The sequence below is a fragment of the Oncorhynchus gorbuscha genome, unplaced genomic scaffold (genome assembly GCF_021184085.1).
Source record: "Oncorhynchus gorbuscha isolate QuinsamMale2020 ecotype Even-year unplaced genomic scaffold, OgorEven_v1.0 Un_scaffold_1149, whole genome shotgun sequence".
In the NCBI taxonomy this organism is placed as follows: Eukaryota; Metazoa; Chordata; class Actinopteri; order Salmoniformes; family Salmonidae; genus Oncorhynchus; species Oncorhynchus gorbuscha.
Window position 1 is genome coordinate 177,501 of NW_025746015.1, and position 12,695 is coordinate 190,195.

General features: G+C 48.8%; 1 protein-coding gene across 3 annotated transcripts in view; it reads right to left on the reverse strand.

The window, feature by feature from the left end:
* LOC124021626 (cysteine-rich protein 1-like) overlaps positions 1-11,598 on the reverse strand; it is a 12,374-nt gene extending 776 nt beyond the window's left edge. For 2 of the 3 annotated variants that reach the window (XM_046336765.1, XM_046336764.1), the window contains exons 1-3: positions 11,484-11,598; positions 1,335-1,429; positions 777-831 (exon numbers count right to left, since the gene is read on the reverse strand). In XM_046336765.1, the coding sequence (XP_046192721.1) occupies positions 777-831; positions 1,335-1,429; positions 11,484-11,526 (193 nt within the window). In that variant the 5' untranslated portion in view covers positions 11,527-11,598. Of the gene's footprint in view, positions 1-767; positions 832-1,334; positions 1,430-11,483 lie in introns of all 3 variants that reach the window. The other variant, XM_046336763.1, reaches the window with a different exon arrangement.
* Between the last annotated feature and the right edge of the window lie 1,097 nt (positions 11,599-12,695).

A 12,695-nucleotide genomic window follows, 5' to 3' on the forward strand; every position in this document is an offset into this window, starting at 1 on the left:
CAGAGACAGAGACAGAGACAGAGACAGAGACAGAGACAGAGACAGAGACAGAGACAGAGACAGAGACAGAGACAGAGACAGAGAGAGAGAGAGAGAGAGAGAGAGAGAGATGTATGAGATATTTGCTGTACATACCATCCTCAGACACACTGTTCCCTATTTAGTGTACTACTTTTGACCAAGTCTCCGGCCAAAGTAGTGAACAATGTAGGGAATACTGGCCAAAGTAGTGAACAATGTAGGGAATACTGGCCAAAGTAGTGCACAATGTAGGGAATACTGGCCAAAGTAGTGAACAATGTAGGGAATACTGGCCAAAGTAGTGAACAATGTAGGGAACAGGCATCAATTTGGGACGCACTCCCAGCTAAAGTACATGTATCAGTTAGTGTAGTAGGGTTTCTCACAGTATCTTCCTCTGGTACCAAACATCTTCATGTATCAGTTAGTGTAGTAGGGTTTCTCACAGTATCTACCTCTGGTACCAAACATCTTCATGTATCAGTTAGTGTAGTAGGGTTTCTCACAGTATCTACCTCTGGTACCAAACATCTACATGTATCAGTTAGTGTAGTAGGGTTTCTCACAGTATCTACCTCTGGTACCAAACATCTACATGTAACAGTTAGTGTAGTAGGGTTTCTCACAGTATCTACCTCTGGGACCAAACGTCTTCATGTATCAGTTAGTGTAGTAGGGTTTCTCACAGTATCTACCTCTGGTACCAAACATCTACATGTAACAGTTAGTGTAGTAGGGTTTCTCACAGTATCTACCTCTGGGACCAAACGTCTTCATGTAACAGTTAGTGCAGTAGGGTTTCTCATCATGCTGAAACACAAAGCACAGAAAACATTTTAGTTCATGAGATACGTAGATACAGACAGACAGACAGACAGACAGACAGACAGACAGACAGACAGACAGACAGACAGACAGACAGACAGACAGACAGACAGACAGACAGACAGACAGACAGACAGACAGACAGACAGACAGACAGACAGACAGACAGACAGACAGACAGACAGACAGACAGACAGACAGACCTTCTGCACTCCACTTCCCTCCCTCCACACCTCCCTCACTCCCTCCCTCCCTCCCCCCCTCCCTCCCCCCTCCCCACCTCCCTCCCCTCCCACTCAGCTTCCGTCCCTCCCTCCCCTCCCTCTCAGCTTCCGTTCCTCCCTCCCCTTCTCTCCCTCCTCCTCTTCCCTCCCTCCCTCCCCTTCTCTCCCTCCTCCTCTTCCCTCCCTCCCCTTCTCTCCCTCCTCCTCTTCCCTCCCTCCCCTTCTCTCCCTCCTCCTCTTCCCTCCATCCCTCTCTCTCCATACCTCAGCATGTTGTCCCGGGGTCAACTGTCTCTGACACAGTTGACACTTCAGACACAGAGGGTGGTAGTCCCTCCCCAATGACCTCTTCTTCTCACCTGGACCAATGGGGAGAGAGGATACCAAGGGGTTAAAGGTCAAATGTCTGTCATGGACCAATCTGGTTAGAGGATACCAGGGGTTAGAGGTCAAATATCTGTCATGGACCAATGGGGAGAGAGGATACCAAGGGTTAGAGGTCAAATGTCTATCATGGACCAATGGGGAGAGAGGATACCAAGGGTTAGAGGTCAAATGTCTGTCATGGACCAATGGGGAGAGAGGATACCAAGGGTTAGAGGTCAAATGTCTATCATGGACCAATGGGGAGAGAGGATACCAAGGGTTAGAGGTCAAATGTCTGTCATGGACAAATGGGGAGAGAGGATACCAAGGGTTAGGGGTCAAATGTCTGTCATTGACCAATCTGGTTAGAGGATACCAGGGGTTAGAGGTCAAATGTCTGTCATGGACCAATGGGGAGAGAGGATACCAAGGGTTAGAGGTCAAACTTACAGTGAAATGCTGAATACAACAGGTGTAGTAGACCTTACAGTGAAATGCTGAATGCAATAGGTGTAGTAGACCTTACAGTGAAATGCTGAATACAACAGGTGTAGATAGACCTTACAGTGAAATGCTGAATACAACAGGTGTAGATAGACCTCACAGTGAAATGCTGAATACAACAGGTGTAGTAGACCTTACAGTGAAATGCTGAATACAACAGGTGTGGTAGACCTCTGAAGGAAAGGAAGCCAGGTTAGACGATTGGAACCCAGCCTCTGAAAGAAAGGAAGCAAGGTTAGACTATAGGAATCCAGACTCTGTAGGAAAGGAAGCCAGGTTAGACTATTGGAACCCAGCCTCTGAAGGAAAGGAAGCAAGGTTAGACTATTGGAACCCAGCCTCTGAAAGAAAGGAAGCAAGGTTAGACTATAGGAATCCAGACTCTGTAGGAAAGGAAGCCAGGTTAGACTATTGGAACCCAGCCTCTGAAGGAAAGGAAGCCAGGTTAGACTATAGGAACCCAGCCTCTGAAGGAAAGGATGCCAGGTTAGACTATAGGAACACAGCCTCTGAAGGAAAGGAAGCCAGGTTAGACTATTGGAACCCAGCCTCTGAAGGAAAGGAAGCCAGGTTAGACTATAGGAACCCAGCCTCTGAAGGAAAGGAAGCCAGGTTAGACTATTGGAACTCAGCCTCTGAAGGAAAGGAAGCCAGTTTAGACTATTGGAACCCAGCCTCTGAAGGAAAGGAAGCCAGGTTAGACTATTGGAACTCAGCCTCTGAAGGAAAGGAAGCCAGGTTAGACTATTGGAACTCAGCCTCTGAAGGAAAGGAAGCCAGGTTAGACTATTGGAACCCAGCCTCTGAAGGAAAGGAAGCCAGGTTAGACTATTGGAACTCAGCCTCTGAAGGAAAGGAAGCCAGGTTAGACTATTGGAACCCAGCCTCTGAAGGAAAGGAAGCCAGGTTAGACTATTGGAACATGTTAGAGAGTTGGAGAGTTCATCAATGAGCTTGATGCCTTGATAAGCTCCTTTCCTGAGGGCGGCTCACCTCTCACAGTTCTGGGCGACTTTAACCTCCCCACGTCTACCTTTGACTCATTCCTCTCTGCCTCCTTCTTTCCACTCCTCTCCTCTTTTGACCTCACCCTCTCACCTTCCCCCTACTCACAAGGCAGGCAATACACTCGACCTCATCTTTACTAGATGCTGTTCTTCCACTAACCTCATTGCAACTCCCTCCAAGTCTCCGACCACTACCTTGTATCCTTTTCCCTCTCGCTCTCATCCAACACTTCCCACACTGCCCCTACTCGGATGGTATCGCGCCGTCCCAACCTTCGCTCTCTCTCCCCCGCTACTCTCTCCTCTTCCATCCTATCATCTCTTCCCTCTGCTCAAACCTTCTCCAACCTATCTCCTAATTCTGCCTCCTCAACCCTCCTCTCCTCCCTTTCTGCATCCTTTGACTCTCTATGTCCCCTATCCTCCAGGCCGGCTCGGTCCTCCCCTCCCTGTTATGCAGGTGAATGAGGACCCAAAAGCGACTTGGCGAAAACAGAGTCTTTAATCCAGTAAAGTAAATATTCAATACTCCTAGACAAATCGGAGCGGTAAATAAAGCATAAAGAACAATTCCACTTGTAATGACGAGAACAGACTGGAGACTCGATCATAAACTGCAGGTTGCCTCGGGAAGGCACTTGACCGTAGCAGACTCAGACACCTGCTCACCACGCAGCATCTGAGGGAAACACGACACGACAGGGCGATACAAAGACACAGCACGGTGAACAATATACAAGGATCCGACAGGACAGAAACGGAAAACAAGGGGAGAAATAGGGACTCTAATCAGGGGAAAAGATAGGGAACAGGTGTGGGAAGACTAAATGATTGATTAGGGGGAATAGGAACAGCTGGGAGCAGGAACGGAACGATAGAGAGAAGAGAGAGAGGGAGGGAGAGAGAAAAAAGGGGAACGAACCTAAAAAGACCAGCAGGGGGAAAACGAACAGAAGGAAAAGCAAAATGACAAGACAATATAAGACAAAACATGACAGTACCCCCCCCACTCACCGAGCGCCTCCTGGCGCACTCGAGGAGGAATCCTGGCGGCAACGGAGGAAATCATCAATCAGTGAACGGTCCAGCACGTCCCGAGACGGAACCCAACTCCTCTCCTCAGGACCGTAACCCTCCCAATCCACTAGGTATTGGTGACCCCGTCCCCGAGAACGCATGTCCATGATCCTACGTACCTTGTAAATAGGTGCGCTCTCGACAAGGACGGGAGGGGGGGAGGGAAGACGAACGGGGGTGCGAAGAAAGGGCTTGACACAGGAGACATGGAAGACAGGATGGACGCGACGAAGATGTCGCGGAAGAAGCAGTCGCACAGCGACATGATTGACGACCTGGGAGACACGGAACGGACCAATGAACCGCGGAGTCAACTTACGAGAAGCTGTCGTAAGAGGAAGGTTGCGAGTGGAAAGCCACACTCTCTGGCCGCAACAATACCTTGGACTCTTAATCCTACGTTTATTGGCGGCTCTCACAGTCTGTGCCCTGTAACGGCAAAGTGCAGACCTCACCCTCCTCCAGGTGCGCTCACAACGTTGGACAAACGCTTGAGCGGAGGGAACGCTGGACTCGGCAAGCTGGGATGAGAACAGAGGAGGCTGGTAACCCAGACTACTCTGAAACGGAGATAACCCGGTAGCAGACGAAGGAAGCGAGTTGTGAGCGTATTCTGCCCAGGGGAGCTGTTCTGCCCAAGACGCAGGGTTTCTGAAAGAAAGGCTGCGTAGTATGCGACCAATCGTCTGATTGGCCCTCTCTGCTTGACCGTTAGACTGGGGATGAAACCCGGAAGAGAGACTGACGGACGCACCAATCAAACGACAGAACTCCCTCCAAAACTGTGACGTGAATTGCGGACCTCTGTCTGAAACGGCGTCTAACGGGAGGACATGAATTCTGAACACATTCTCGATGATGATTTGTGCCGTCTCCTTAGCGGAAGGAAGTTTAGCGAGGGGAATGAAATGTGCCGCCTTAGAGAACCTATCGACAACCGTAAGAATCACAGTCTTCCCCGCAGACAAAGGCAGACCGGTAATGAAGTCTAGGGCGATGTGAGACCATGGTCGAGAAGGAATGGGGAGCGGTCTGAGACGACCGGCAGGAGGAGAGTTACCTGACTTAGTCTGCGCGCAGTCCGAACAAGCAGCCACGAAACGGCGCGTGTCACGCTCCTGAGTCGGCCACCAAAAGCGCTGGCGAATAGAAGCAAGAGTGCCTCGAACACCGGGATGACCAGCTAACTTGGCAGAGTGAGCCCACTGAAGAACAGCCAGACGAGTGGAAACAGGAACGAAAAGAAGGTTACTAGGACAAGCGCGCGGGGACGCAGTGTGCGTGAGTGCTTGCTTAACCTGTCTTTCAATTCCCCAGACTGTCAACCCAACAACACGCCCATAAGGAAGAATCCCCTCGGGATCAGTAGAAGCCACAGAAGAACTAAAAAGACGGGATAAGGCATCAGGCTTGGTGTTCTTGCTACCCGGATGGTAAGAAATCACAAACTCGAAACGAGCGAAAAACAACGCCCAACGAGCTTGACGAGCATTAAGTCGTTTGGCAGAACGGATGTACTCAAGGTTCTTATGGTCTGTCCAAACGACAAAAGGAACGGTCGCCCCCTCCAACCACTGTCGCCATTCGCCTAGGGCTAAGCGGATGGCGAGCAGTTCGCGGTTACCCACATCATAGTTGCGTTCAGATGGCGACAGGCGATGAGAAAAATAAGCGCAAGGATGAACCTTATCGTCAGACTGGAAGCGCTGGGATAGAATGGCTCCCACGCCTACCTCTGAAGCATCAACCTCGACAATGAATTGTCTAGTGACGTCAGGAGTAACGAGGATAGGAGCGGACGTAAAACGTTCTTTTAGAAGATCAAAAGCTCCCTGGGCGGAACCGGACCACTTAAAACACGTCTTGACAGAAGTAAGAGCTGTGAGAGGGGCAGCAACTTGACCGAAATTACGAATGAAACGCCGATAGAAATTAGCGAAACCTAGAAAGCGCTGCAACTCGACACGTGACCTTGGAACGGGCCAATCACTGACAGCTTGGACCTTAGCGGAATCCATCTGAATGCCTTCAGCGGAAATAACGGAAATGAGAAAAGTAACGGAGGAGACATGAAAAGAGCACTTCTCAGCCTTCACGTAGAGACAATTCTCTAAAAGGCGCTGGAGAACACGTCGAACGTGCTGAACATGAATCTCGAGTGACGGTGAAAAAATCAGGATATCGTCAAGGTAGACAAAAACAAAGATGTTCAGCATGTCTCTCAGAACATCATTAACTAATGCCTGAAAAACAGCTGGCGCATTGGCGAGACCAAACGGCAGAACCCGGTACTCAAAATGCCCTAACGGAGTGTTAAACGCCGTTTTCCACTCGTCCCCCTCTCTGATGCGCACGAGATGGTAAGCGTTACGAAGGTCCAACTTAGTAAAGCACCTGGCTCCCTGCAGAATCTCGAAGGCTGATGACATAAGGGGAAGCGGATAACGATTCTTAACCGTTATGTCATTCAGCCCTCGATAATCCACGCAGGGGCGCAGAGTACCGTCCTTTTTCTTAACAAAAAAACCCCGCCCCCGCAGCAGAGGAAGAAGGCACTATGGTACCGGCGTCAAGAGACACAGACAAATAATCCTCGAGAGCCTTACGTTCGGGAGCCGACAGAGAGTATAGTCTACCCCGAGGAGGAGTGGTCCCCGGAAGGAGATCAATACTACAATCATACGACCGGTGAGGAGGAAGGGAGTTGGCTCGGGACCGACTGAAGACCGTGCGCAGATCATGATATTCCTCCGGCACTCCTGTCAAATCGCCAGGTTCCTCCTGAGAAGTGGGGACAGAAGAAACGGGAGGGATGGCAGACATTAAACACTTCACATGACAAGAAACGTTCCAGGATAGGATAGAATTACTAGACCAATTAATAGAAGGATTATGACATACTAGCCAGGGATGACCCAAAACAACAGGTGTAAAAGGTGAACGAAAAATCAAAAAAAAAGAAATAGTCTCACTGTGGTTACCAGATACTGTGAGGTTTAAAGGTAGTGTCTCAAATCTGATACTGGGAAGATGACTACCATCTAAGGCGAACATGGGCGTAGGCTTGTCTAACTCTCTGAAAGGAATGTCATGTTTCCGAGCCCATGCTTCGTCCATGAAACAACCCTCAGCCCCAGAGTCTATCAAGGCACTGCATGTAGCACCCGAACCGGTCCAGCGTAGATGGACCGACATAGTAGTACAGGATCTAGATGAAGAGACCTGAGTAGTAGCGCTCACCAGTAGCCCTCCGCTTACTGATGAGCTCTGGCTTTTACTGGACATGAATTGACAAAATGTCCAGCAAGTCCGCAATAGAGGCACAGGCGGTTGGTGATCCTCCGTTCCCTCTCCTTAGTCGAGATGCGAATACCTCCCAGCTGCATGGGCTCAGTCTCTGAGCCTGAGGAGGGAGATGGTTGCGATGCGGAGCAGGGAAACACCGTTGACGCGAGCTCTCTTCCACGAGCCTGGTGACGAAGATCTACCCGTCGTTCTATGCGGATGGCGAGAGCAATCAAAGAGTCCACACTGGAAGGAACCTCCCGGGAGAGAATCTCATCTTTAACCACTGCGTGGAGTCCCTCCAGAAAACGAGCGAGCAGCGCCGGCTCGTTCCAGTCACTAGAGGCAGCAAGAGTGCGAAACTCTATAGAGTAATCCGTTATGGATCGATCACCTTGGCATAGGGAAGCCAGGGCCCTAGAAGCCTCCCTACCAAAAACTGAACGGTCAAAAACCCGAATCATCTCCTCTTTAAAGTTCTGGTAATTGTTAGAACAATCAGCCCTTGCCTCCCAGATAGCTGTGCCCCACTCTCGAGCCCGGCCAGTAAGGAGTGAAATGACGTAAGCAACCCGAGCTCTCTCTCTAGAGTATGTGTTGGGTTGGAGAGAGAACACAATATCACACTGGGTGAGAAAGGAGCGGCACTCCGTGGGCTGCCCGGAGTAGCAAGGTGGGTTATTAACCCTAGGTTCCGCAGGCTCGGCAGACCAGGAAGTAACAGGTGGCACGAGACGAAGACTCTGGAACTGTCCAGAGAGGTCGGAAACCTGAGCGGCCAGGTTCTCCACGGCATGACGAGCAGCAGACAATTCCTGCTCGTGTCTGCCGAGCATGGCTCCTTGGATCTCGACGGCAGTGTTACGAGCGTCTGTAGTCGCTGGGTCCATTCTTTGGTCGGATCCTTCTGTTATGCAGGTGAATGAGGACCCAAAAGCGACTTGGCGAAAACAGAGTCTTTAATCCAGTAAAGTAAATATTCAATACTCCTAGACAAATCGGAGCGGTAAATAAAGCATAAAGAACAATTCCACTTGTAATGATGAGAACAGACTGGAGACTCGATCATAAACTGCAGGTTGCCTCGGGAAGGCACTTGACCGTAGCAGACTCAGACACCTGCTCACCACGCAGCATCTGAGGGAAACACGACACGACAGGGCGATACAAAGACACAGCACGGTGAACAATATACAAGGATCCGACAGGACAGAAACGGAAAACAAGGGGAGAAATAGGGACTCTAATCAGGGGAAAAGATAGGGAACAGGTGTGGGAAGACTAAATGATTGATTAGGGGAATAGGAACAGCTGGGAGCAGGAACGGAACGATAGAGAGAAGAGAGAGAGGGAGGGAGAGAGAAAAAGGGGAATGAACCTAAAAAGACCAGCAGGGGAAAACGAACAGAAGGAAAAGCAAAATGACAAGACAATATAAGACAAAACATGACACTCCCGCTCCGTGGCTCGATAACTCATTGCGAGCCCACAGAACAGGGCTCCGGGCAGCCGAGCGGAAATGGAGGAAAACTCGCCTCCCTGCGGACCTGACATCCTTTCACTCTCTCCTCTCTACATTTTCCTCCTCTGTCTCTGCTGCTAAAACCACTTTCTACCACTCTAAATTCCAAGCATCTGCCTCTAACCCTAGGAAGCTCTTTGCCACCTTCTCCTCCCTCCTGAATCCCCCCCCCCTCCTCCCTCTCTGCAGATGATTTCGTCAACCATTTTGAAAAGAAGGTCGACGACATCCGATCCTCGTTTGCTAAGTCAAACGACACCGCTGGTTCTGCTCACACTGCCCTACCCTGTGCTCTGACCTCTTTCTCCCTCTCTCTCCAGATGAAATCTTGCGTCTTGTGACGGCCGGCCGCCCAACAACCTGCCCGCTTGACCCTATCCCCTCCTCTCTTCTCCAGACCATTTCCGGAGACCTTCTCCCTTACCTCACCTCGCTCATCAACTCATCCCTGACCGCTGGCTACGTCCCTTCCGTCTTCAAGAGAGCGAGAGTTGCACCCCTTCTGAAAAAACCTACACTCGATCCCTCCGATGTCAACAACTACAGACCAGTATCCCTTCTTTCTTTTCTCTCCAAAACTCTTGAACGTGCCGTCCTTGGCCAGCTCTCCCGCTATCTCTCTCAGAATGACCTTCTTGATCCAAATCAGTCAGATTTCAAGACTAGTCATTCAACTGAGACTGCTCTTCTCTGTATCACGGAGGCGCTCCGCACTGCTAAAGCTAACTCTCTCTCCTCTGCTCTCATCCTTCTAGACCTATCGGCTGCCTTCGATACTGTGAACCATCAGATCCTCCTCTCCACCCTCTCCGAGTTGGGCATCTCCAGCGCGGCCCACGCTTGGATTGCGTCCTACCTGACAGGTCGCTCATACCAGGTGGCGTGGCGAGAATATGTCTCTTCAGCACGCGCTCTCACCACTGGTGTCCCCCAGGGCTCTGTTCTAGGCCCTCTCCTATTCTCGCTATACACCAAGTCACTTGGCTCTGTCATAACCTCACATGGTCTCTCCTATCATTGCTATGCAGACGACACACAATTAATCTTCTCCTTTCCCCCTTCTGATGACCAGGTGGCGAATCGCATCTCTGCATGTCTGGCAGACATATCAGTGTGGATGACAGATCACCACCTCAAGCTGAACCTCGGCAAGACGGAGCTGCTCTTCCTCCCGGGGAAGGACTGCCCGTTCCATGATCTCGCCATCACGGTTGACAACTCCATTGTGTCCTCCTCCCAGAGCGCTAAGAACCTTGGCGTGATCCTGGACAACACCCTGTCGTTCTCAACTAACATCAAGGCGGTGGCCCGTTCCTGTAGGTTCATGCTCTACAACATCCGCAGAGTACGACCCTGCCTCACACAGGAAGCGGCGCAGGTCCTAATCCAAGCACTTGTCATCTCCCGTCTGGATTACTGCAACTCGCTGTTGGCTGGGCTCCCTGCCTGTGCCATTAAACCCCTACAACTCATCCAGAACGCCGCAGCCCGTCTGGTGTTCAACCTTCCCAAGTTCTCTCACGTCACCCCGCTCCTCCGCTCTCTCCACTGGCTTCCAGTTGAAGCTCGCATCCGCTACAAGACCATGGTGCTTGCCTACGGAGCTGTGAGGGGAACGGCACCTCAGTACCTCCAGGCTCTGATCAGGCCCTACACCCAAACAAGGGCACTGCGTTCATCCACCTCTGGCCTGCTCGCCTCCCTACCACTGAGGAAGTACAGTTCCCGCTCAGCCCAGTCAAAACTGTTCGCTGCTCTGGCCCCCCAATGGTGGAACAAACTCCCTCATGACGCCAGGACAGCGGAGTCAATCACCACCTTCCGGAGACACCTGAAACCCCACCTCTTTAAGGAATACCTAGGATAGGATAAAGTAATCCTTCTCACCCCCCCCTTAAAATATTTAGATGCACTATTGTAAAGTGGCTGTTCCACTGGATGTCATAAGGTGAATGCACCAATTTGTAAGTCGCTCTGGATAAGAGCGTCTGCTAAATGACTTAAATGTAAATGTAAATGGTAGAGAACAGTCTGCTTCCTCAGAGAAGACACTTCCTGTTGTCTGTGAGTCATGACAGACTGTTCAGAGCATGGAGACACATATACACACACACACACACACACACACACACACACACACACACACACACACACACACACACACACACACACACACACACACACACACACACACACACACACACACACAGACAGACAGACAGACAGACAGACAACACAGGCAGGCAGGCAGGCACAGACAGACAGACAGACAGACAGACAGACAGACAGACAGACAGACAGACAGACAGACAGGCAGGCAGGCAGGCAGACAGACAGACAGACAGACAGACAGACAGACAGACAGACAGACAGACAGACAGACAGACAGACAGACAGACAGACAGACAGACAGACAGACAGACAGACAGACAGACAGACAGACAGACAGACAGACAGACAGACAGACATTCACAGACACAGACACACACACAACAGGAAAGGTTTAACGATTGAGTTCAGAAAAGATTTGCGATCGAACGATGCATCTCAAAAACCTGCCCTAACAATCTAGCAACTATTCCGTAATGCTATGGTATCTCTGACCCACTGTGTGACACTGCAAACACACACACACACACACACTTCACTCACCAAAGTAGACTGGTTTCCCACAGATGGGACAGTAGCCCACCATGATAGATGATATTCCTGACACTGTTATTTAGCAGACAGGAAGTGTGTACGTAGAGAGTATGAGATGGAGAAGGTGTGTGTAGAGAGAGAGAATGTGTGTGTGAGAGAGTGTGTAGAGAAAAGGTGTGTGTGTGTCAGAGAGATGTACAGGAAATAGGTTGAATTCTGTGAATGTGGTGTGTTGTGATGACAGAACCAGGATGTGGTGAGAACCTTGTCACAGCAAGACAAAGAAACATCACTTCAAAAGAAAATACTAGATCAACACATTGGTGTCACTGGTGAAACTAAATATACACAGAACTAGAACGATATGATAGACAGAACTAGAGATATGAAACATAGAATAGAGATATGAAACATAGAACTAGAGATATTGAACATAGAATAGAGATATGAAACACAGAACGAGAGTTATGAAACATAGAACTAGAGATATGAAATACAGAACTAGAGGTATGACACATAGAACTAGAGATATGAAATACAGAACTAGAGATATGAAACATAGAATAGAGATATGAAACATAGAACTAGAGATATGAAACATAGAACTAGAGATATGAAACATAGAATAGAGATATGAAACATAGAACTAGAGATATGAAACATAGAACTAGAAATATATGATACATAGAACTAGAGATATGAAACATAGAACTAGAGATATGAAACATAGAACTAGAGATGTGAAACATAGAATAGAGATATGAAATACAGAACTAGAGATATGAAACATAGAACTAGAGATATGAAACATAGAATAGAGATATGAAACATAGAACTAGAGATATGAAACATAGAATAGAGATATGAAACACAGAACTAGAGATATGAAACATAGAACTAGAGATATGAAATACAGAACTAGAGATATGAAACATAGACCTAGAGATATGAAATACAGAACTAGAGATATGAAACATAGAACTAGAGATATGAAACATAGAACTAGAGATCTGAAACATAGAATAGAGATATGAAACATAGAACTAGAGATATGAAACATAGAACTAGAGATATGAAACATAGAATAGAGATATGAAACATAGAACTAGAGATCTGAAACATAGAATAGAGATATGAAACATAGAACTGGAGATATGAAACATAGAACTAGAGATCTGAAACATAGAATAGAGATATGAAACATAGAACTAGAGATATGAA